This window comes from Glycine max, chromosome 13, assembly GCF_000004515.6.
Source record: "Glycine max cultivar Williams 82 chromosome 13, Glycine_max_v4.0, whole genome shotgun sequence".
Taxonomy (NCBI): Eukaryota; Viridiplantae; Streptophyta; class Magnoliopsida; order Fabales; family Fabaceae; genus Glycine; species Glycine max.
In genome coordinates, this window is record NC_038249.2 from 3794553 (window position 1) to 3818989 (window position 24437).

A 24437-nucleotide genomic window follows, 5' to 3' on the forward strand; every position below is an offset into this window, starting at 1 on the left:
CATATCCTTTGATGAAGCATCTATAAAAACCTGTGAGACCCAAAAATCCCTGCAGGGCTTTAAGGGAGGTAGGTCATGGCCATTGTTGAATGGCAAGTATCTTGTCGGGAAAGGGCTGAACACCAGTAGCGGACACCACATGACCCAAGTATTCAATTTGTTGTTGGAAGACGCAACATTTAGATAACTTAAGGAAGAATTGACCATCTTGTAGGATCCAAAAAGCACAATCCAAATGTTGAAGGTGGTTTGCGAATGTCTGACTGTAAATTAAAATATCATCGAAGAAGACGATAATGAATTTACGTAGAAAGGGTTTAAAGGTAGTGTTCATCAATGCTTGGAGTAAAGAAGGAGCATTGCAAAAGCCAAAGGGCATTACAAGGAATTCGTAATGCCCATGGTGAGTGCGGAATACAGTTTTATGTACGTTGTCCTTGCGCACAAGTATCTGGTGATACTCTTGTAGCAAATCGAGTTTGGTAAACCAGCTTGCACCACCAAGCTCATCCAAGAACTCATCAATATTTGGAATCGAAAATCCATCTTTAATAGTAATGGTATGGTGTTAAAAGATAGATATTAAAAGATAACTTAGCTCTTAGCTTTTTTTTATTTTAAGGTAGCTCCTAGCTTATTAAATAATCCATTTTTTGAAAAAAACAAATATTTGCACTGAAAAAATCAACCATTAGTATTGAAAGTTGGCGATTAAACAAAATTCGGCCACTAGGTTCATTGTTATCTTTGATGTTAGAGGTCAAATTAATTAACATGTATTAGGGACTAAAATGCATAATAAATATCAACATGAAAGATCAAACTATATATCCTAATGTTTAGGATTGAAATGACCAATAAATAATATGTTCAATTAATTCGTAAATCCTTGAACTTTGATATATTTTTTTAATGTTTCCGGAACTATTTTTGTTAATTGGGTTCTCGAACTTATTGTTTTTTTTTTTACTTTGGTCCTTCTGTATAACAGCCTTTACGAAAAATTAACTGCCTTAGTCAATTACGTGAGTTTGAGCGGGTTGTTGTAGAATGAAGCTTGGAGAGACTTGTAAAAGAATAATTGAGTTGAATGGATCTAGAGAGGTGAGAAATATTGGTTGAAAAACTTGATTAAGAATACTAGATTTAGAATTTATAGAGGCGAGAAGACTTACATGAAGAGGCGATCATATATACTTTCATAAAGAGGTGTGAATGTTGGCCTAGAGAGATGAAAATGCATAGTGTAGACTTGTAGAGGTGACAATACTAGATTCAAAGACTAATTAGGTTCTTGTGATTCATTTTCCATAATGAGAGTTAGACAAAATGACACAATTAAAAACAAGTACAGGTTTAAGGACCTAATTGAAACTAAAATTCAAGGAATTAATTAAAAAATAATGTTAAATAGTTTAGAGACCTACAAATTAATTTAACCTAAATATATTAATTTCAAATACTTTTATTTTAAGGACTAAATAACTAACAACAACTAATGGGGGTTGGTTTAGTGGAAGGGACTAGTCCTTTAGTATGTGATGAACTAAAGTTTAAATCTCTATTGAAAGAAGTATCCATATGTAGTGTCAGATTGTATCTCTAAATAGAGTTGTCTTTAAAGAAAGATATATATAACAGAAAAATAACTACATTTTTAGAAAGTTTTACATATTTTGTTAGGGTTTTCTTAACCATTCTCAATTATTTGTATGCACTAGTTATGCATAGTAGAAATTGTTTAACATTTTCTAGATTATGTAACAACAATGCCTATTTAATTTTTATTACTTAAGTATGTAGTGAATTCAATACCAATAAACATCACAATTTTAAAGCTTCATATCACCAGGATGATCTATATAGCACTTGTTTAATAAAATGTTGTATCTACGGAATATTATGTACATAATTGTTTGTTTTAAATATTGTTGTATTTATGAATTTTGAACCTTTATTTTGTATTGTTCAATATGATAACAGATCAGATAGAGAATTTCTCTATGAAATTCTTGGAGTAGTTATTGAAGTCGGGGCAACAACAGTGAACATAGCCGACACTGTAGGTATAGTAATGCCATTGGAGTTAGGAAAATTAATTGTTGATATAAAAGACAATACCCCAGGAATTGCGAATGTTATTATTTCGACTCATTGTCATAATGATCTTGGGCTTGCTACTGCTAACACCATCGAGGTATAACGTACAACTCAACTAGTTAATTTGGACAATTGAACTACATAGCAATTTTTAGATAGTCTTGGTTACTCTCAGGGTGCTCGTACAGGTGCACGGCAATTAGAAGTAACCATTAATGGGATTGGTGAAAGGGCTGGAAATGCGTCGTTAGAAGAGGTAAGTATCAATCTTTCTTATGTATGAATTTTTCCATTATGGAAAAAAATCATTTTGTTATATTTCAACATGATTCCTTTGGATGCATGCTCAATTTAACACTATTATAAATTAATTTGTCCAATGTGAATATGAGACTAAACATAATATTTTGTGTTTCCTAAATTTTTCCATGATAAAGGTGTTAAGTCCTAATGTTTATTTCTATATACTACAAACTAAAAGGGTAGAAATAATGCATTACGTTTCCCTTGATAATGTTCATAGTCTCTATATTTGTAGCTTTCTTTATTTCTTCATCATTTTCTGTCATCAATTTATTTACACAATGTAATCTAAAGGTTTTTGGTTTCTTTTGTTATTCAACTTAAGTATCACTACTCTTAACATGCATGTTATCACTGTTTTTTTTTTTTGTGAATAAATTTTTTAACATGCATCATTGATAATTTTTGTTTGCCATTATGGTAGTTATAAAGAATATCAATGACACAATCAGTTTCTTAATCCTAAAAATTAACAAATATCACATTTCTAGGCATGTTATCTTCCATGAGAATGTTTTTTGTTTTCTTTTTTTAATTTTTCCACAATCTGTTTCTTTTGTTAATCTTTTAAATTACTTAATCATACCATAGTTTCATATTTCTTTTCCAATATCACTTCACAATAAGCCTATACCTATTCAAACTTTCTGAAAGATGATCATAAATAAAATTTTGTTTTATTTATGTAACCATTCAATAGTCATGTTCTAATTAATCTTATGTAACCATTTCCCTCCTTATCATTGTTTATAACTTAAATTTTATGTCATATCATTTGTACTTTAATTGGCTCCTAAAAAACATTCTATAACATTCTTTGAATATAAAAATCCTTATTAGAGGGACTCGATGAAAATGTTCATGAAATCTAGTTAATACACACTTTGGAGTATTACTGTTAATGGTGATTATAATGTTCCAAAATCACCTCTAGGGATTCCTTTCTTAAGGGAAAAATAGGCTATAGAAAATGTAAGCAAGATTCAATTGAATACAAAAGTATGATACCTTATAATCTTTTTCCTTATAAAATAATAGAATATATGATTAGGTATATGCTATTGGACACAACCTTGTACTTACTGGAAAAACAGAGTTCCACCATGATTTTTCAAAGCATTCAAAGACGGTTTTGAATCGTCTTTGAATCCAACGTCATGGAAAGTGAAGACTTTCCACGATGATTCTTAAAAAACCATCTTAAAAAAGCTATTATTCTAAGACAGTTTTTAATCAAATAATTGTCTTAGAATATATTTTTTAAAAAAACAAAAGGTTCACAATTGAGAATTCTAAGATGGTTTTTCCAAAAAATGTCTTAGATTGTAGACGGTTTTTCAAATAATCGTCTTAGAATGTCTTTTTTTTAACAAAAAATTTAAAAATTGAGAATTCTAAAACTGTTTTCCCAAAAACCGTCTTAGAATGTCTTTTAAAAAAAGGAAAATTAAAAAAAACACTATTTTTTTGCCTAATAAAGAAGATTTATTCATGAAATCATGTAACATATAACAAATCATATATATTACTTTAATAACTATTTAAGTGACATAACATATCTAAATAATTTATAAAAAATAAACTAAAGTCAAAAGGAAATAAATTAATAACCATTGAGCTGAACCAATGAGCATTTATATCATGTGGATAAAGAACATAAAATCTTACAAAAAAAAAAAGAAAGCTAATTAATGCAATAACGATTCAAGCATTGTTTAATTCTTCATCGTCCCTCGTCGCCAATCGAATGTGGCGTGGCATAATTCGAGTCTTCTTATTGTCTCTCGCAGCGTTTCCAACCAACTCCAAAACTTAAAAAATAAAAACATCAAATTCCAATTTTCCAATCATCCAATTGCTCAAAAAACAAACAAGTATTAGGGGAAATTAAACCAATTGAAATACAAAACCCTAGATCGAATCACATGGTGAGATAATTTCAAAATCAGATTTAAAATTACGGCTATTACCTCGGTTGTGAGATATTCGAGGATAGTGGCGAGGTAAGCGGGAGCACCGACGCCAACACGCTCGACATATTTTCCAGCCTTGAGGAAACAGGCGATAGGTCGACGGGGAATTGGAGGCCGGCTTTGCTACTCCTTGAGGTGGCCTTTTTGGCAGTGCTGGACCCTAGGGTTTTGCCACAACCAGCCATTGATGAACTTTAACCTAGTTGTTGGAAAGAGAGGGTTCAAGATGTGCGAAGTGAAGGTAGAAATGAGTTCTAGTGACTGAGAAATATGAGAAGAGTATGTATTTCAAGACTTTTAGTGAATGCGAGGTTTATATGGTGGGATGCGTGAAAATTTGGCCAATGAGAGTGAATGATGTGGAGCCAAACCAAAACATAAAGGAAGGGAAAGGGCATTGCAGGTTAGAGCAGAGGTGGAGCCAAACCTCAAAATGAAAGCGCGAGAGGTGATGGCTTGGGAACCCTAGAGGGGGAGTCGAAGGGGAAGTTGAAAAGTGAGAGCGCGAGAAGGTGGAGGGAGAAATGAAATATTAAAAACAGTGTAAAATATTCTAAGACTATTTTGTAAAAAATGTCTTAAAATGACAATTTTCTAAGAGGTTTTTCGCACAATTATCTTAGAATGACAACCTTCTAAGACGGTTTTTGAAAAACCCTCGTAAAGTTGTTACATTTATTTACAAAAATGTCATTGTATTCTCTCTAAGTTGGTTTTTTTTATCACAAATGATTTCTTCATGAGGTGTGTTTTGGCAATGCCCCTAAAAGATTTATCTGCGGTATCCCATGCAAGTCCCTCATGACACAACAGGAACTTCTTATACATTATGAGGCTACAAAACTAGCAAGGGCTAAAACTTAAACCTAGGAACAGAGAAAGCAAACTAGAGAAGAGAAACGAGGTGAGATAATTCTTGATGTGAAAAAATAGAGTCAAAGAGACTCATATTTATTGGGTTGGAGGGGACCACATGACTGTTTGAGTAATTAATAATAATAAAGATAATAATTAAAATAGTTAATGATAATTGATACTAATTAATTAAACAATCAAATGATTGAGGTAGAAAGAAGGAAAATCCCATGATTTTTGTAATTGGATCAAATAAAAAAACTGTCTCATTAAAATTGGGACTTTTGGATAGGCGTGCTTTTTGAATTCAAAATAAATCTCAAAATAATTTAATTGAATAAAATGTAAAAGGATTCTACTCGCAAGGGGGAGGGTAAAATTAGTGGATTTGCACTATGACAAACCCACACAACTCATGCTCATGTGCATGAGACTTCCATCTCCTGGTAGCCACTTTGAAAGTCCATATCACAAAATGGTATATAAACACTTGAGCCAAAGCTATCCCAAGCAACATGGGACTTTGTCTTTTGCAATACTCAAAACTACAACATATTCATGTATGGTTGCAAAGGAAATATAAGTCACCTTGACTTTCACTTGTGATTGAACTAAGTTCAAAAAATGAAGATTGTATATGTTGGTGGATCAATACAATATATTGAAAATGAAATACATAGAAACTAATGATAAAATGTTTCAAATATTAAAAACTATCATTAATGGTTTTATGGCTATCAGAAGAAAATACAAATATAAGGATAACATTATAAAACTCCTCACAACTTCACCTTTATCTAAGAGCCTAAGATCATTGTCAATCAACAACCTTTTTAGATGAAAGGAAAGAGAAATTAAATAACTTAAAACTGCTGAAATACATGTAAAGAGTGCATAAATACACAAGCATACTGAGTTTTGAAAGTGTTAAATACATCCAAGGGCATGAGTGAGTCAAGGCGCATATAATGGAATCTGATGGTTGAATATAGAAATAAAAGTCTGAAGCCTAGGCCTACCCATAACAAATACATTGAGAGATAAAGGTCTTGGACTTAGAGTAGTAATCTCTAACACCCAAGCCAATTTGGAAACTACACCCAAGCATAAGTCAGTAGGTGTTTGAGCATAATTAACCAATATACCCAAGGAAGTTATCTACGCCTCTAATCACATCGTGTATCCATCACCTCCAAGTGCACTTATCCTCGAGATAGTGTCATCTCTTTACCCGTAGTATGATCCTAAAATAAAAACATAAGGGGTGAGTCATTCTGCTTCATTAGCCAAAACACAAAAACCCTAAGTCAAGTCAAAAACACACAAGGATAACAACCACTGCATTGTGGTTATTCACTAGGTCTTACATGCATCCTAAGGTGTCTCTTTTTACTAACTCAATCATATAGATCACATTAGCCAACCGCCACTGAAACTCCCAAAACTCATTGGAGTTACAAAATTTTATTTTGAGTGATTACCAGGAGTACACCCTATGCCATGGTATGATGGCAAGCTCTCACTAGCTAGTTATGTCTTGCATTTGTCAGGATTGCCAAGTTGGCACTATGGAAAATGAGACCTCAACCTCAACACCATACCCCCAAGAAACAATAAGTTAGTGAACATAACCCAGGTACCACCTGTAAGGCCATCCTAACTCTAAGGATTTAATCCTCTATCACTCCTCACAGAGTGCTTACTTTGTCATTACCGTGGGGCCCAATTGCATAGGTACAAAACATCGTAGAAAGGTGAACCAAGTCCGAGAATCAATCAAACTTAAGATAATCACAAAATAGGAATCCCATCTACACCTCTTGGTGGAAACCGCCAATCGATCATCTTCTAGAGAACTCTCACAACTTCCTGCATGTCCCCCAAAGTCAACTCTCTTGAAAAAAATCTTCACATACCGTTGAGAGTCTAAATTTCCTTGTACGTCTCTCAAGCGCATTAATCTCTCGAAGGAAACATCCTAGTCACATGGGTACTTATGTTCATGTTCTTGCAAACTAACGCAAAGCATTGTACGTTGTTCGAGACACACAATGTTCACTAGAACGGGGTTCTAATCCACACCTAGTGCATGCCTTTCGAGATGCACTATGCCAATTAGAACATTGTCCTAGTTGATACCAGGACTCGTGCCCGAGTCCTTGTATCTACCACACATAGGTCTTAGCACACAAATCATTATCGTCTCCAGTTACAAGCCAACCAGGTCACACACAAAAGATCACGTGCAACAGTGCCTGATGTCACACCTCCCGGTCTCCAATTAAAACATCACATTCCATAGTTATAGTTGCTCAAAATTCACAATCCTTTGGCCTTTCAATAATCAAAAAACAGGTCTTAACTCATTGAAATCATTAAATTCAGCACACAATCCTTAGACAAAAAATTAACAAGGAAACACATCAACACATAGTGAAAATTTAATGATTCAATACATCAAGTAACATGCATTAAAGACCCTAGGTTTTAAAAGCATAGAACATTCAAGCCTCTTTAAAATTTATCAAAAAAATTTATGATTGAAAATTTTTCATACAGCCTTAAAGGAAAATTTCTTATCTTTCCAACAAGGTAAAGTACTTCATTAGCAAAAATCTACAAAAACACATAAAAATTTCAACAAGGCAGCAAGACAGAGAGCACTTCAGTTTGGACATAGTTCAAAGATTTGCGAATTTATACCTCTTCCCAAAACCAAAAAGAATTATATTTTTTACAGTGTGAAACTAAAAAACCTTCTTTTAAGCAAGGTAAAAATTACACAAAAATTCTCCCTATGTTGCTCCTAGTAAAATTTTATTTCTAACACTTTTCCCAAAACCTAAATATTTCATTTCTTATTCAACTCCGTTTTGCTAGGCCTTTAGAAAATGAAGATGAAATCCATATTTTTTTAAATTTAAATTTCTAAATAGAATTTATTTCTATATTTTCATAACAAGTAAACCTTTTGTTCAGATGACAACCACATAAGCTAAAAGTTACAAAACATTGAGCACGATCAGACACTCGTTGCACAACAAGGTAGTCACTTTGCATGTCATAGATGGGCTTCAAAATGACCCCATCTCTCAAGGTCTTGAACACTAAAGGTGTTGAAAATTGTGTCTAGAGTTAAAAACAATTTCACGAAAAACCAACAGGTAAGTTTCATTCAAGGCTTGAAACCTCGAGACTTGTCCATAGAACTAAACCTTCCAGCCAACCTCTCCCTAATCATTGCCCATTTTCAAAAATCCAAACTTTCTTTATAAAATATAAAAAAAAACATGGAAAAAGTCTCCTTTGTACTGGGAGCTCTTCTAAAGCATGAAAATGAACAAAAGAAGAAGATAGGTCATGCATGCAAAGAAAAAGATCTTAGCTTGTCAAAGTACAGTTGCAAAAAAACTATAAAAAAAAAGATACTTTTGATGTGTGCAATGAAATGGAGGATCAAATCACCATGGTTTCCAGGGTTGCGTTCACCAAAAAGACCTGCTGACCATAGATTTCACTGCTACATGAAAATTAGAGGAAGAGGTGGTTAAGATTATGTAAGCTTCCAAGCCTTGCAAGCACAACACAAAACTAGTGCAAAGATTTTAGAGTGACTCTTCCTTCCTACTTGGTGGTTAACGAATTTGTGTGTTTCAGAAGAGGATATGAGTGCTCTTGGTTCAATTGAGGGTCATCTGAAGCGTTTTTGGTGAGAGAGAGAGAGAACCTAACTTGTTTGCTAAGTTGAGGGAAAATGAGTAGAGAGTGAGTGTGACGGGTATGCATGAATTTTGATTGGTTAGGAGGGTGGTGTGTGAAGGTTGAGTGTTGAAGTGGCTAAAGAGAGGATTCAGGAAGGGTGTGGCAAGGAATTGTTAGCCCCTTCCCCCATTGGTGACTAGAGATTTGCTATGATTGTGAAAAGGGTTTACACTGGGTAATTAATTTACACAGTGTAACTCTACATTGTAAAAATATATTTTTCTCGCGACGGAAATTATTTTTCTGCTAACTTTAAGAATTAAATTTAATCAAATTATTTTTTTATAAAACTTAATACTTGAGATATATTTGTGTAATTAAATAAATCCTAATGATCAAATATATATATTCTGTCTCTTAAAAGGAATTAAATCACATCAAAATGTCATAGGCAAAATAATTCACTAGCAAACACTTACCGACAATTAATCTAAAGAAAACCAATTATTTAAAGACATTTCGCTAACAAATAAATAAGTTAACACGTAACGTTTAATCAAATCACACACTACATGCAATTCTCATAACAAGAAACATTGAGATATAATTACACACATATTCACATAATTGATTTTTGTAGACTTTTCTAAATAACCATTATTAAGAAACTACTAATTTCTTCTATTTTTCATTATTTTACACAATTATTTTATTAATCACATGCAATTTCTGAAGACATTCTTATAATAAATAATTAAATAAATCTTAATTAAATTACTTACGTAACAATTTACAGGGTTATAAATTTTGAAGTGTTACAAATGAACATTTTAGTTTATTAAGAATCTGAGTTATATATTAATAAAAAATAACCTAAGTGAGCATGTCCATTACCAATCCAAAAATAATATTCTAACTTCAAGTCTTAAAATTATAGTGACCATCCCTATGTGTTTTGGGTGTTGTTGGGGCATTTTGTTCGGGGTTAAGTTGTTGGTTTTATTTGGCTAAATCATATGTGAGTTTTTAACATGGCTAATGCACTTCTCTTGCTTTTAGCTACTCTTTTTTTATATATGAAATTTTAGCTTATATTTTAAAAAATTATCCCTAAATTTACATAGTAAAAACTATCATGAAAAACCTATTACATATTACAATCAAATGTAATTTATGTTCAATTTATACAAATAAAAATAAATAGTGACAGTAAGAGTATTACACAAGGAATTTGAATAATAACTTAAAACTTTACTAAGGATAGTTTTCCATAAAGATGTTTATTTACATCTCATCTGCACATATCAATAAGTCATATACATCTTTACTAAGGCTTTGTCATATTTTATTATTCCATTATTTTTTAAATAATCTATTTTTTTTTTGTTTCTTAAGAGTCAAGATGGTGATAAGATAAAAAAAATATATTCATTTTATTTTCATAAGATAAGATCAAAGTGCTACTTATGATGTTGGTTGATATTATTATAAAAATGTGTCATAGATTTCTATCATTTAAGCTTTCTATAATTATTAAAAAATATCACTTGTTGCATTAACATTTACTCTTTCTATAAAAAGTTAAAAAAAAAGTAAAAGTTGTTTGTGAACTTTCATTTTTAAGATTAAAAGTTCCTTTCAAACAAAAAGTTGAATGGTATTTTTTTAAAAAAAAATACAGTTTTATTTAAAAATCATTATCTTATCAAAGACAAAATATTTTTTAAAATAAAAGTAATATTGCGAAAATTTTATTTTATGTGTATAGAATTATTTTAAAGATGATAAAATATTAATTTAAGTAATTAAAACTTTTAACTTTAAAAATATTAAAAATATTTTAATTAATAAAATTTTATGAAATTATATAAAAAGATTATAATTTTATAGTTAATAATTCATACATAATGGGAATTAAATTTATAGGTCAATAATCTATATTTACAAATATCCCATGAAAAGAAAAGATTGAAGTTAGCATAGGTGTGTTCCACCCAATTCATTTAGGTTGCTTTTAAAATTATAACAACTGAACTTTCAAATCAAAGCAAAAAAATAAAGAAGCAAAGTAAAAAAAAACATATGATGACATGATTCAAACAATGAATGTTTAGAAAAAGCTCCACTTAAGTTGGATTTAAGCTCCTCTCATTAGCTTTTATTTAAGCTATATTATTTTGACAATTTTTTTTAAAAAATAAGTGACTTGTTTTTTAAGTACATGATTTTTAAAAAGAGTGTTTGGATCAACTTCTCTTTTTTAAGATATAAAAAAGTAGAAAATAAGTTGGGCTAAACATACTCTTATAGTGCTTACATGTGTCCACTGTTATTTAATCAATCTTTTCCTTAATATTCTATCACACATTCCCTTGTTATTTTTTTCATTCTAGGTTGTGATGGTCTTGGCATCCAAGGGAGATCATGCCTTAAATGGTCTATATACAAGAATCAATACAAGACACATATTAGAGACAAGCAAGATGGTTTTTAATTTGAATCCATTCTTGTATTTTATATTTTCTCTCTCTTCTTTTTACTTACCTTTGTTCTTTTCAAATTTTCATAACTTCTATCAATAGGTTGAAGAATACTCTGGTATGCATTTACAACCTCACAAGCCTCTTGTTGGTGCTAATGCATTTGTCCATGCAAGTGGCATTCATCAGGTTAGTCGTATCCTGTACATGCTATGTCCTGCTATATAATAGTATTAAGACACTTCACTCATTGTATTCCTAAAGCATATAGGTTTTAGCTTTTATGTTGTCAATTTAATCTACCAGTATGCTACATTTTTTTTTTTGTAAAACTTGTTTACTAGAGTTTTTAACAATTAGTAATTTAGTCATACTAGTATACTAGCATGAAAGAAGTATTAGCAAACACTTCATTGTGATATCCAAATTTCAAAGTTAATTAGTTTCGCAATTTGTGTTTTCTTTTAATAAATCTATGGAATTTTAAACTTTGCATTGTAAATGAATATCCACAAATAACATTTAAGAATTTGAAAACTTACTTGATGTTCTTTTAATCTACTATCTTAATGTATATATTTTGTTCTTACGTTGATTAAGATTGTCATTTAGAACACAAAACAACACTTCTCTCTCTCTCTCTCTCTCTCTCTCTCTCTCTCTATATATATATATATATATATATATATATATATATATATTAAATATTTCAATATTCATTTTCTATTACTTATAGTTTTTTGGATTCGTGAATTGCTTGTCATTTACAAATTTTAATGTCTTTAAAATTCTTAGCTTGTTTTAAATCAATACATATGTTGAATTTTCTATTATATTAAACATTCAACAGTACAAGATTTTTTAATTTATAGTAACAATCTAATATATGATTAAAACCTTTTAATCTTCATTTACACAACCCTTGTAAAACTCAAAATCAAATGTATATTATAATTTTATTTTGATTCCTTTTATATAATTAAAGTTCTTTGCAAGAATACAATTTAAGTTTTTCATTTCTTTCTTTCTTTCACGGGTGTTATTTGTCTAGTGAAGTTAGCTCTAAGACTATATGAAACTTCTCCTTTATATTTTATCCAATTTTTTATTATTTTATTTTCTACTTTGTAGGATGGAATGCTTAAACATAAAGGTACATATGAAACAATATCTCCTGAGGAAATTGGACATAAAAGAACCACCAGAATTGGTATTGTGCTAGGGAAGCTTAGGTATGCAAAATACTTTTTTCTCAAATATGCTTATGTTAGAAAAAGCATGACTATCAATATAAGAGGAAGGTGAATTGGATTTTCAACAATATTATTTCACAAATTTGTTTTTGACTTCCTCAAATTGAAATTTAATTGAAAATATTGTTTTGTGTTGTGCTTGTGATGTAGAAATTGAAATAAAAGAAACACACTAGAAGATGAATTGAATAATGAGTATATGAACTTTGAAAACTTTTTGCAATTTTTTTGCAAAACACAAACTTTTAAAACAAGTCTGAAAAGCTTTTCATCTAGGAAAATGTGAGAAAAGAAAAAAAAAGTGTAAACACAAGAACACAAGTTGTATACTATTCACTCAAAATGAGCTATGTCAACTTTTCCTTCAACCTTAGAAGGGTTATACTTATCAAATTGAGGTTGTGGACGAGTATTTTTTATGCCACTTATGGCTACACCAAATATTATCTAGTCCACTTTTGACTTTACAACAAATAATTTCTCATTGAGATTGAAAACTTGAGTGTTGTTTCAAACTATGTTAACTTCTCTTTCTACCTTAGAAGGGTTATACTTAACAAATCGAGGTTGTAGACGAGTATTTTCTATGTCACTTATTGCTACACCAAATATTTTCTAATCCACTTTTGACTTTACAAAAAATAATCTTTCCTTGAGATTGAAAACTCAGGTATTGTTTCAAACTAATCCACTTCTCACTTTCAGAAACAACATGTTTGAAGATTACAAGAATTTACTCAAAGTGAGGATATAGAAGTTTAGCACACAATTATAAAAACTGTGCAACGCATAGGATGGACATTTTAGAGCACTTATAGTATCAGAATGTCTTGTCCACATATGCTTTGGGAAGATTTATCCCTAGATTTCACCACTGGGTTGCCCATATCTAATGATTACACTATGATCATGGTGGTTGTCGACAAATATTCCAAAGGCACCCATCTTGGCCCTCTTCCATCGCAATTCACGGTACACAAGGTTGCTGTCCTATTTTTGGACACAATCTGTAAGCTACATGGTTTTCCCCGCAACTTGGTGTCTGATCAAGACCCAATCTTCATCAGCAGTTTTTGGCGTGACCTATTCCGCTTGAGTGGAACCAAACTCTGTATGAGCACGACGTACCACCCATAAACAGATGGCCAGACGGAAGTCCTCAATAGGGTCATTGAACAATACTTGCACTCATTCTTTCATGATCATCCTAATCAATGGTTCAAGTTTCTTCCCCTGGCAGAATGGTCCCATGATACATCCGTGCATTATGGCACAAGATTTTCTCCCTTCGAAGTCATTTATGCATTTGACTCTCCAACGCAGGCTGCTTAAATCTCAGAATGTGATGAAGACTCAAGCTGATGCTCACCATTGGGATGTCCAATTAGACGTCGGTGACTGGGTGTACGTTAAACTCCGACCTTATCACCAGACCTCTCTGCAGCCTTCTTACTCCAAACTCTCAAAGAGGTACAACGGGCCTTACCTTGTAGAAGCGTGTGTCGTCCCAGTCGCGTATCAACTACATTTGCCTCCTGGCTCCAAGATACACCCTATTTTTCATGTTTCACTCCTGAAACCACATCAAGGGCCCATTACTTCTGACACCTCCCCTCTCCCTCCTCTAAGTACAAACAATCATCCAATTGTCCGTCCTTTGCAGTTCTTGGATTGGAAGATAGACACTGCTTCCACTCCACCAACCCAACAAGTTTTAGTTTAATGGGATGACCTCACCCCAGAAGACACTTCTTAGGAGCTTAGGGATCACCTCCGCCTCACTTACAACCTTGAGGACAAGGTTAATCTTCCATAAGGGGGTATTGATAGCAATAACAACACTACAGAGGTGGTAGCTAATAGCATACCAGCAAGGAACCATAACAAACCCACTTACCTCAGGGATTACGTTTAGTGGAGACAACCTTAGTGCACTGCAGTTAGTTAGGGGCCAGATATAGTGCTCCCTCAAATTCTGTTATAACAAAATTTGCTATCTTCTGTTAAGAAATCAATAAGCAGTGTAAGCCAATAAATATCTAGAGAAAGGAATGAAAATACACAGAAACAAAATTTGAATTTGCTTATCTTCTCTTAATTTCTTAGTTTCCTTTATCCTGCTCCTCTACTTCACCATTAGCTGATAGTCTCTGCTATCAAAATCATTGGACATAGACCATTTTAGCAATTTCGACACAAGTTCATTTAAAACAATTTTATCGTTGTTTTGGCTCATGATTTCTTTCGAAAATTTTAAATTATAGATCATGAAACCCAACTATTTTTTATTGGTTGCTTGTAGAGGAAAGCAATGCTATCATTCTGAAAGGCGATTCTAAAGTTAAATAAGTTTTCTTTGGCACCAACAGTATTAAAAAGATACAACTTGGTTTTGATTTGAAAGTAAAGCCTAAAAGAGAAAAAAATCTAAATAACAAGAAAGAAGGGAGAAGAAAGAAGAAGGCCAAAGCTAGTGGTAATGGATAAAGAGACTTTTGAGTTCATTGACTCTGATAAAAAAAATCAAAAAGTTGGAAGCTAAAGAGAAAAAGTCAAATCCAAAAACTTGTGCGTCTAGTAAGAAGAAGGAACTTGATGTTGTTGAGAAGGCTCGTTTGTCCAAGAAATCCAAAACTAGGTTGAAGCTTCCAACACCAAAGACAACCTTGAAGTTGCACTTTAATTCTATCTTAGAATGAGGAAACTGAAGAACCTCTTAAGAGGAAAAGAGTGGACGAAGTGGAAGCCACTACTAAATCTGATGAACCTAAAGCTCCATTAGCTCAAGTGGTGCAACAACCAAAGAGGATCAAAACCTTGGAGTCATTGAACATCTCATTCCCTTAACTCAAATTTGAAAAAAAAAAAATCATCCCAATGTTGTTCGAGAACCTATAAAGTGGAAGGAATACCTTGGAATCATTCAACGTCTCATTCCATTAACTTCGGTGGAAGCCATCAAGGAGAAAGAGCTAAATAAGGAGACTGCAATTGTTGTTGCTCCTAAGCTATTTAATAGAAGGAGAAAAAGAAGCCAAGGAAAAGAGAAAAAGAATGTTGTACAGGAACAATGTTGCTATTGTTGCAATACTAGACGAAACCACGTATTGCTCATCCTGAGCATGAACTTGTGATCAGACATTTTAACTTAAGGTTCTGTCCATTGCACAAAAAGGAAGAAAGCTTCTACCTTTCTACTTAAATAAATTATTTGTTTGATAAATTAAATTTTAAATTAAGATATTTTTTATTTATCAATATATTATAAGAGAATATTCTAAAATTGGAGGTTGACCACTCAACTAAAGTCGATTAACTTGAAGACAAAAGTAAGCGTTATGTATAAATTTTATACGAGCAATATAAGAATAAAGTGAAATTGACATAATAGAGCAGTCAAAGAAATATATTTAATGAAAGAAAAAGTCAACCATAATGGTAAAGAACATAAAAATGATGCGAATAAAACACAAAAAATTATTCATTTAAATAGACTTTTTGTATTTATTTCCTTTTGTCGGTGACCTATTGTTGAATTTTGTTTTCTTTGGTGTGCTCCTTTTTAAACTTTGAAGTAAGATTGACTCTTGACTAGAGGATGTTTGAACAATTTGTTTATTTGCCTTTCTCCTTAATGGACTTTCAGAGATTGAATAAACTTCAGTTGATGATGAAGATGCATCTTTTGACTTCTTGGATGCTTGTAGCTTTGAGCTTTTACTTATGACAGATTGTTTTTTCACACTTTTCTTTAATAGACTTTCTTCTTCTTTTGATGATGAAGATACATCTTTTGATTTCTTGGATAGTTGTAGCTTTGGACTTTGACGTGTGACAATTTGTTTATTCACATTTTTTCTTAATGGACTTTGTGATATTTGATAAACTTCTTCATTGGATGATGAAGATGCACCTTTTAACTTGTTGGATGCTTGTAGATTTGGGCTTTAACTTATAATTAGTTCTTCACCTGACTCATCTAATGATATTTGTTATGGTGAAGTTGGTTGTTTTTTTTAATAAAAATATTAATTAGTGGATGAAAGTGCATTTGCAAAGGGTATACAATATTGGGGTATGTCAGCCTTATTGGCATTTTTTGTGTGAAGGAGTTCAAATGTTGTTGTGCTTAGAATTTGTTGTGCATCTCGATCAAACAATTTGAATGTTGCTACACTAGCATCATTAGAGACTTTCAATTGTATCTTGAACCTAAAAAAGATTTTAAAATTTTTAATATTTATTTAATTGTTATAAAAAAATAATTCATTATATACAAAACATTAAACCTTGTTGTTGGGCCTTTGGATAGTTGTTTGCATTCTCTAAAAATGTATTGATTTCCCTCTTTTGTAACTTTCTTTTGGCACCTCTCACATGCAACATAATTCCAACGGAACCGTTGATTTCATTGATTGTTGCATGAATTGTGAACACATTATCCTATTATTTTATATATGTTAAAACTAAGAAAAAATAAAGTATTATTGAATATTATGAATATGAAGGTCATGATAGGTTAGCATACTGATTCTGATACCCATCTCATGGACATTATATCTTGCAAAGATTTTCTATTTTCTGATATTCTCTTGTCAAGATCAATGTTGGCAGAACTTGGAGGAGATAATTCTTTTATTTGATGTTGCTCCATTTTTTCCACAAAGTAGATATTTAAAATAAAATTTATAATTTTTTAGCTACATCAATCAAAGAATTTGAATAAACTAACAATTTTGTTTGTTGAATGTTACAAAATGTGTATAATAAAAAAAATAAAAAAAGGAAGTTCCTTGTACTTGAAGTTGAGTTGATTGAATATTCATCTGAAAAATAATTATTAAAATATAATTGTTAATAAATTAAAATTATTACAGTAAATAAAATATAAAAAAATTATTGTAAGCATAAAGTATGATATAGACTTAATTGAATTAAAATTATTTATTTATAAATAAGTTGAATTGAAAACAATACTTAAGATAGTAAAGAAACATCTCAAATAAAGAAATAAATATCAAATTAAATAAACATGCTAACATAAAAATAAAGAGAGAGGAAATTTTTATTTATATGTTATTTAAAGATGTTATTTAAAGATTATATATATATATATATATATATATATATCTTAATATAAAAATTAAGTTTAGAAAAATAATTTCAATTCCATAGTGAAATGCATATGAGAGTTGTTCAATGTAAATATTAAGTACAATTTGATCATCCATTTATTTAGTTATCTATATTTTTTTGGCTGAATTATATATATATATATATATATATATATATATATATATATATATATAAAGAAAAGAGATAGAGTAGTAAGATATATAAAGTGTAGAATATAAATTTTGTTAAAGATTTTAAATGTGTGAAAGTAATCAAACCTCTTAATTTCTTAACCATGATAAAAGTGATTGTAACTATGTTTGAATCTTATTCTTAGATGTTGATTGTTTTTTCAAATTCTGAGGCTATGTTTGTCTACAAAGTAACTTTAACAACTTCATTTCTGAAAATAACCAATAAAAAAGAGAGATGTGAAAATATAATGATATATATTACATTCTATTGTGTAAAAAATGTATATATTAATGAATTGTATAAAATTATTATTTAAACAAAATTTATAATTAATAAAGTAAGGATAATTTATTTACTCTTTTAGTAGCAATTCCAATCCCCTTATTTTTTGTTGGTTTGCCACTAACAAGTACCTCTTCTTCATTTCCAAGTGCATGAAGTATACCATTAATGTCTATAATAAAATATGAGATATGTTAGAGTGAAATAAGTTAGTTATGAATTTGCAAAAAAATTAATGTTGTACTTGTTAAGACAACTCTATCATTCATCCTTTGAGTTAGAGTTTCCATTGAACCAAACTCAAAATAGTGTAGAGGAATGCTAATGGATATGTTGTTGACTTTCTTGACAACAATAGTAAGCAAAAATAATCTTTTAAATGTTCCTTTGAGACAGGTATGCCTCATTTGTTGAGACGATTCTTAAATTATGTATTATGTATAAGTTTTTCCTCTTGTAAAATATCATTGAATTTTGAAATCATATTTTCCTGTATCGCTACATGTAGTGGAGTTTCCTATTGCAGTATATTTAAAAGTGCAAATCAGGTTAAAATTAAAATATTAAATAAATTTAATCAATATAAAATTTGTTTAAATTAATTTAATGTAAAAACAATTTGCATTTTGTGATATGTAATATTCCAGATAGTAAATAAAATTATATTTGCAATAGTTAAAGTTGATGTTAAATATATTTTTTACATACTAATGTGAAAAATAAATAAATTTCAATTTTGTTTAACCAACATATTTATTTTATAGATTAGTTTGAAAACTAATTTTAGATCATGAACTTTGTTGATGTGAAATATTTATTTATATTTATATAGCAAAAAATATATTAGAATTTAGAAATTACTAATATGGAAAAAATTGAATGATATGCAAAATGTAAAAGAAAATGGTTATAGGATGCAATATAGAACATTGAAGAATGAGGGTTGTGAACCTGAGAAGCATTTGAAGGTCAATAAGATTGAATTGAAATGTTTTGGTATAGAGTTTTGTTATGTTGTGAGTAACATTGAAGAAGGAAGAAAAAAAAAAGTGATAGACACAAAAAGAGAATATTCTCCTTCCTCCGAATCATCAATTTTGCTGACGTGACAGTGTAAAAGTAAGGAACTCAACTTTTATATATTATAAATAGATATTTGTTGATGGCAGAGCAAGTAAAGGCCTAAACTTGGGTGAAGTAGTAGGCCATTGCATATCCAACAGCCTTACACCTTAAGGAGTCAATCAAGTTCAAATTCTACCCTAATAGGATTTATCAAAGGTTTCCAATCATTAACTTTCATAAAAGGAAAGGTGTGGAACCCGAAGAAGTAGATATGGCAACGAAGGCCAAAGTGGAGTTCCAACAATACTTTGAGCTTTTTAAAGAAGTTTGGAAAAAACCTAGGCTCACAAACCTAGAAACAAAACTTACATGAACTCATAAAGGAGATTTCACCATCCAATCTATTAGAGGAGGAGGAAAAGGAAATAGAGACAACATTCAACAACTCTTGTCCTTGCATCTAGTAAGAATATACCATTTCACAAATACAATGATCATTGATGAAGAAGATATCACTTATCTCAAAAATAGTTACACTTATTGGATCTTGGTTCATTATCTGATAGGATGAACTTTGAGATTCTATTTTGTAAGATGTTTTCACCTCCTGAGCCTAAAATTCTACCCTCGAAGGAAAACACTTCCATGATTGGTGTTTCTTCACCACAAGGTGAACCTCCAAAGACTCCTCCACCTCCTCTTGAGATGTCAATGGTTGTTGCATCTACTTTTGAACAAACTTCTAATGTTGCACCATCTCACATACTGCTAAAATGCTAACTATGGCTAAAGTTGAAGATCTTATTGATGTCTAGATCAAAGATCATCTTTAGAAGCAAGATTCTAGGATCATTGAAAAACTTAATCATAAGTTTTGGTATCTAGACTCATGATTTGATTAGCAATTCAAAAACAATTTTCCCCTATGATGGCACTCCTTCTATCCATAATTCCATGGATACCTATTCGAGCATCTTAAACTAAGAATCCACCTCAAGCACCACCTTGCGTGGAATCAAAAGAGCAACAACAATACCTCTAGAACCACCCAAAGTACCACCACCACAATGACTATCATGTTTTTACTCTTTACCTTTTTGGATGATGCCAAAATAGGGAGTATTATTTGGGACTTAGAACATTCTAGTTTGTCTAGTAAATATGGTTATTTTGATTGCAATTGAGCTTATGGTTTGGTTTGCTATGATATATCTTGTAGTTCTCTTATATATGCTATATGATATATGCTCTGATTTGTATGCATAATGATGCATTATGCTTTGATTCTCATGCGTGTATGAGTATTGGACTCAAGGGGAGTCTAAATACTATGCATATATCTATAGCTTTGTTTGATGACATATTTTAACTATGATGTATACCATGAGTTTCTGCCCCGATGTTTGTTTTTTTACGCTATGTTTGATCAAAATTTAATATTGTTTGTCATTATAAAAAAAGGAGAAATTGTTAGAACCAAAGACATAGAAGATGTTTAACTCCTAAGAAAATCTTGTAGTTTTTATGAAAAAAAATATATTAAAGTTTGATGGACTAGTAAGTTTGAACGAGTTATTAAGGAAAAACATGCATCTAATGTTGATATAGGTATAATCTTCCTTACTTTAGACACTAAAATTGTTTTAAATGAACATGTATCCAAGTCGCTAAAATGGAAATAAAAAATTGTTGGGGTTTCATGGTCTATAATTTAAAACTTTCTAAATAAACCTTGAGCGAAAAGAACCCTATCCAATGGACTACACATTACGTAAGAGTCATGAAGGTTTTAGAGGTTACCTTCTCAGGGTGCTTTCAAACAACAAAGAGGTTGCCTTTGATCACCAAGTGTTGAAGGATACAATACCTTTATTCAATCCACAAGAGCAACAATTGAATGGGGTTTCGGTGCAATTGACACGTAAAATATGTATGCATAAGGGAAAGTGTACCCTACATAGTAGTAACAATGAACCTAAGTCTGGATATCATACCCAAAGGACCAATTGTGTTCCCCAATAGCTAAAATTATTAAACTAAACAATTGGAAGAAATATTAAAAATTAATAGAACTATTTTTTGTAAATTTGGTTTTTAAAAGAAAGCAAGTAAAACAAGATAAACGAGAAATTTGAGTGATAGTAAAAGCTGTTGTGATTATGATTCACTAGTACAAATTTTGCCCCAACCCCATTCCTAAGAAATTCCTACCTCGAGTTGATTAATAATTCCCAAAGTCACCTAAAGCCTTTGATCCGGGTCAATGGATGTTTTTGCCTTAAATCAATACTCCAATGATCATGAATATATCAATTTAAGAAAAAGTATAAAATAAAGTCTAGGGATAACTAATTTAAAGATAAACTAATCTATTGGAGATTACCCAAACAATTTGATTAAGCAGTTTGGTATAAAACATTCACTACCTAGATCTACAAAATACACGTGGATGATCACCACTGTATATCCGATTAAGTTAAGATTGATCAAGTCTTATTTGACAATAAAAATAAGGTAGAGAACTAATTAACATAAAACATTGAGGAATATCGCTAAGAACAAGGGAAAGAGTACAATTGGGAGGTTATATCATAACCTCAGACTAGGGGTGATTAGCCGCTCATGATCAAAGCAAAACTAGAAAGCCTAGAAGAAATTAGTATAGATATACCACTAGGGAAGCAATCATGATAGGTATTCGTCATCCCAGTGTTGTCCATGCCTCAGAAGCGCTTAAAACACTCTCAAAGCTCTCAACATAAATAGGTAATGAATTTCAAATATATAAACTATAGACTCCAAAATCTTATTTATTGACTCCTAAACATAGTTTTCTTTATTAGGCGCACTACGGTCGTGGTAAGAGTTATGACGTTGAAGCCTTAGACATATAGGATGTGCCACTGTCCATTTTAGATGACTACAACCATGGTAAAGTTTACCACAATACGGTCATTGTCAAAAGTTGAAGTCACTGAAGGCTTGAGACATTGTCAAATTTGTGCTCAAATTGTAGCTTCCAAAAATCTCTTTAACTTGTTTTGCTCATCACTTTCTCTAGAAGATTCCATTTTAGTCGCACCATAAGTCTAACCCTAGGTTTTAATAGCCAAAGAACTCATATTTGGCATCAAAATTTCAAGAAAAAAATAGCCTAGCATATAGTTCCAAGAAATGGCAGCAAGCACGAAAACTTCAAGAACACCACAACTACATTTTTGAAGCTAAGTTTCCATGCATCACATGGTTAGGATTCAAAGATTGGAGAGACCCCCCTTACCTCTTGTAGTCTCCATGTGAAAGAGAAAGGTACAACCAAGAATGAAGTCTCTTGAGTAAAAAACAAGCTTCAACAAAACTCAAGAACATGAGAGAAAATTCAAGTGATGAAGAAGAATGAACAAGGCTAGAGTGAAGGGTTAACTTGCTTACCAACAGGCTTCAAGGTTTCTAGACCAGCCCTCAAGAGCGAGAAGGAGAAGAAGTTTTGCTGCTCTAAACTCTCCTAGAAGCTGACATGAAAATAAGAAGAAATGATAATGTTTTAGGGTTTTAATGAAGCTTGTCAATGTGCTTAAGGCTTTGGTCCAATGGATTAAGGTATTGCCTTATCTTAATCACTCAAGAATGACTCTTGGCATCTCATGGAAATCGTGTACATCAAGCCCACAATTAGTATTGTTTCCTTTTGAATTTTCTACTATAAATGGTTAAAGTACAGCTTTGCAAAAAATGGATATTCTTGTTTTTTTTTTTTATCAAAACTAGTAAATACTATCCTAAACACCTTGATTACTGTGCTAATCTCCCTAGAATTAAGTGTAACCAAAGTGAACCTCACACAGAGATCACTCTCACATAGAGCTAAATTACACTGTCACTCAGTGTACAACACAATTTTGTCATAGAAGGAATTTTCGTTCAGGAAGTTTCCATATCTTTGCCAAGCTAGACTAAACAAATTATTTACACTAACTATAGACATATATAGCATGGAAATTATGCACTTAAAATTATATAGAGAATAAATTATATCATACAGGCACAAAATTAAATTGCACAATACAAATTTTCACTGTCTAGCTTATCACAATGTAGCAAAGTAAATTAAGAAGGAAATTTCAGGGTGTTACATTAAGCCAGTTCAAGTCATGCATGCTAATGTTCCCTCCTGAGGAAATTCTCAAAACCCAATAAAAAAAATTTTACACATTGATGGAATCGGAATAAATGCAAAAAGTCCCATATATCATATAAGCTCAGAGTTGGAAACTGATGATACCCCTCCCCCACACTTTATACATGTAGTGCCCTTAATGCATAAAACAAACTAAAATATAGCCTAAAATACAACACTGAAAATGAAATACTGAAAACTAAAAACAACCTAAAATGAAAGTGAAGATAGGCTAATATAAAACAAAAAGAAATAAAGGAAAAAGAAAATAAAACTCCCTAAGATGAAGGTGGACCTTGAAAGAAGTGGTCCTACATCTTCCTAAAGAACACCATTTGAGCCGCAGAGCTCTCAGTCATCAGCTAGTGATGCTTCTCAAATCTAGCTTCTTGTGCATCCAAATGACTAAGCACCACCATCTGATGTAGGTCTCTAGCTAGTCAAGGCAGTGCACCGGGGAGGTAATATTGAAGGCTTGCTTAGGCTGCTCTTGATGTTGAGCCCTCTCCTCCATGTGATGTACTAGAGAATGCCGCTGACAGTATCATTGAGGCGGTTGTTGCGGTTGAGGCTCTGGCTGTTATGGCTCCCTTAGTAGTAGAGGAAGAGGATGCGTGACAGCATATCCATCACCCCTCTACTGAATCACCTTCATCTGGAGAAGGGTGTAACAGTCAATGGGTTTTGTGGGAACACCACTAGTGGTCATCACATAATCAAACCCAAAGTGGGTGGCAATCCTTGTGATAAAAAAGTCGACAGAAAAAAACCCACTATGGTTGGGGGAGACACCCACCTTTATGTTTTGGCAGTGTCTGGTGAATTACATACCAACATTGGACCGTAGTTCGTGGCTCATGCACCAGATAGGGAAGAGGTCCTTGGAAGTGACAAATTTGTGCTCTCCCTCTTCCCATGAAGGCTATGGCGCCAAAAA

The 24437-nt window shown here is 31.7% G+C and overlaps 1 protein-coding gene and 1 long non-coding RNA gene across 2 annotated transcripts in view; one reads left to right on the forward strand and one right to left on the reverse strand.

Moving 5' to 3' along the window:
• LOC100778148 (probable 2-isopropylmalate synthase) overlaps window positions 1-24437 on the forward strand; it is a 46356-nt gene that overhangs the window by 11868 nt on the left and 10051 nt on the right. The window contains exons 2-6 of the mRNA XM_014766178.3: window positions 1984-2197; window positions 2276-2356; window positions 11327-11419; window positions 11516-11602; window positions 12545-12645. Of these exons, the coding sequence (XP_014621664.2) occupies window positions 1984-2197; window positions 2276-2356; window positions 11327-11419; window positions 11516-11602; window positions 12545-12645 (576 nt within the window). The remainder of the gene's footprint in view (window positions 1-1983; window positions 2198-2275; window positions 2357-11326; window positions 11420-11515; window positions 11603-12544; window positions 12646-24437) is intronic.
• LOC102668880 (uncharacterized) lies at window positions 5798-9124 on the reverse strand. Its single transcript, XR_417532.4, has 2 exons — window positions 8697-9124; window positions 5798-6475 (listed from the first exon to the last, which is right to left on the reverse strand). It is a non-coding gene; the product is annotated as an uncharacterized lncRNA (long non-coding RNA).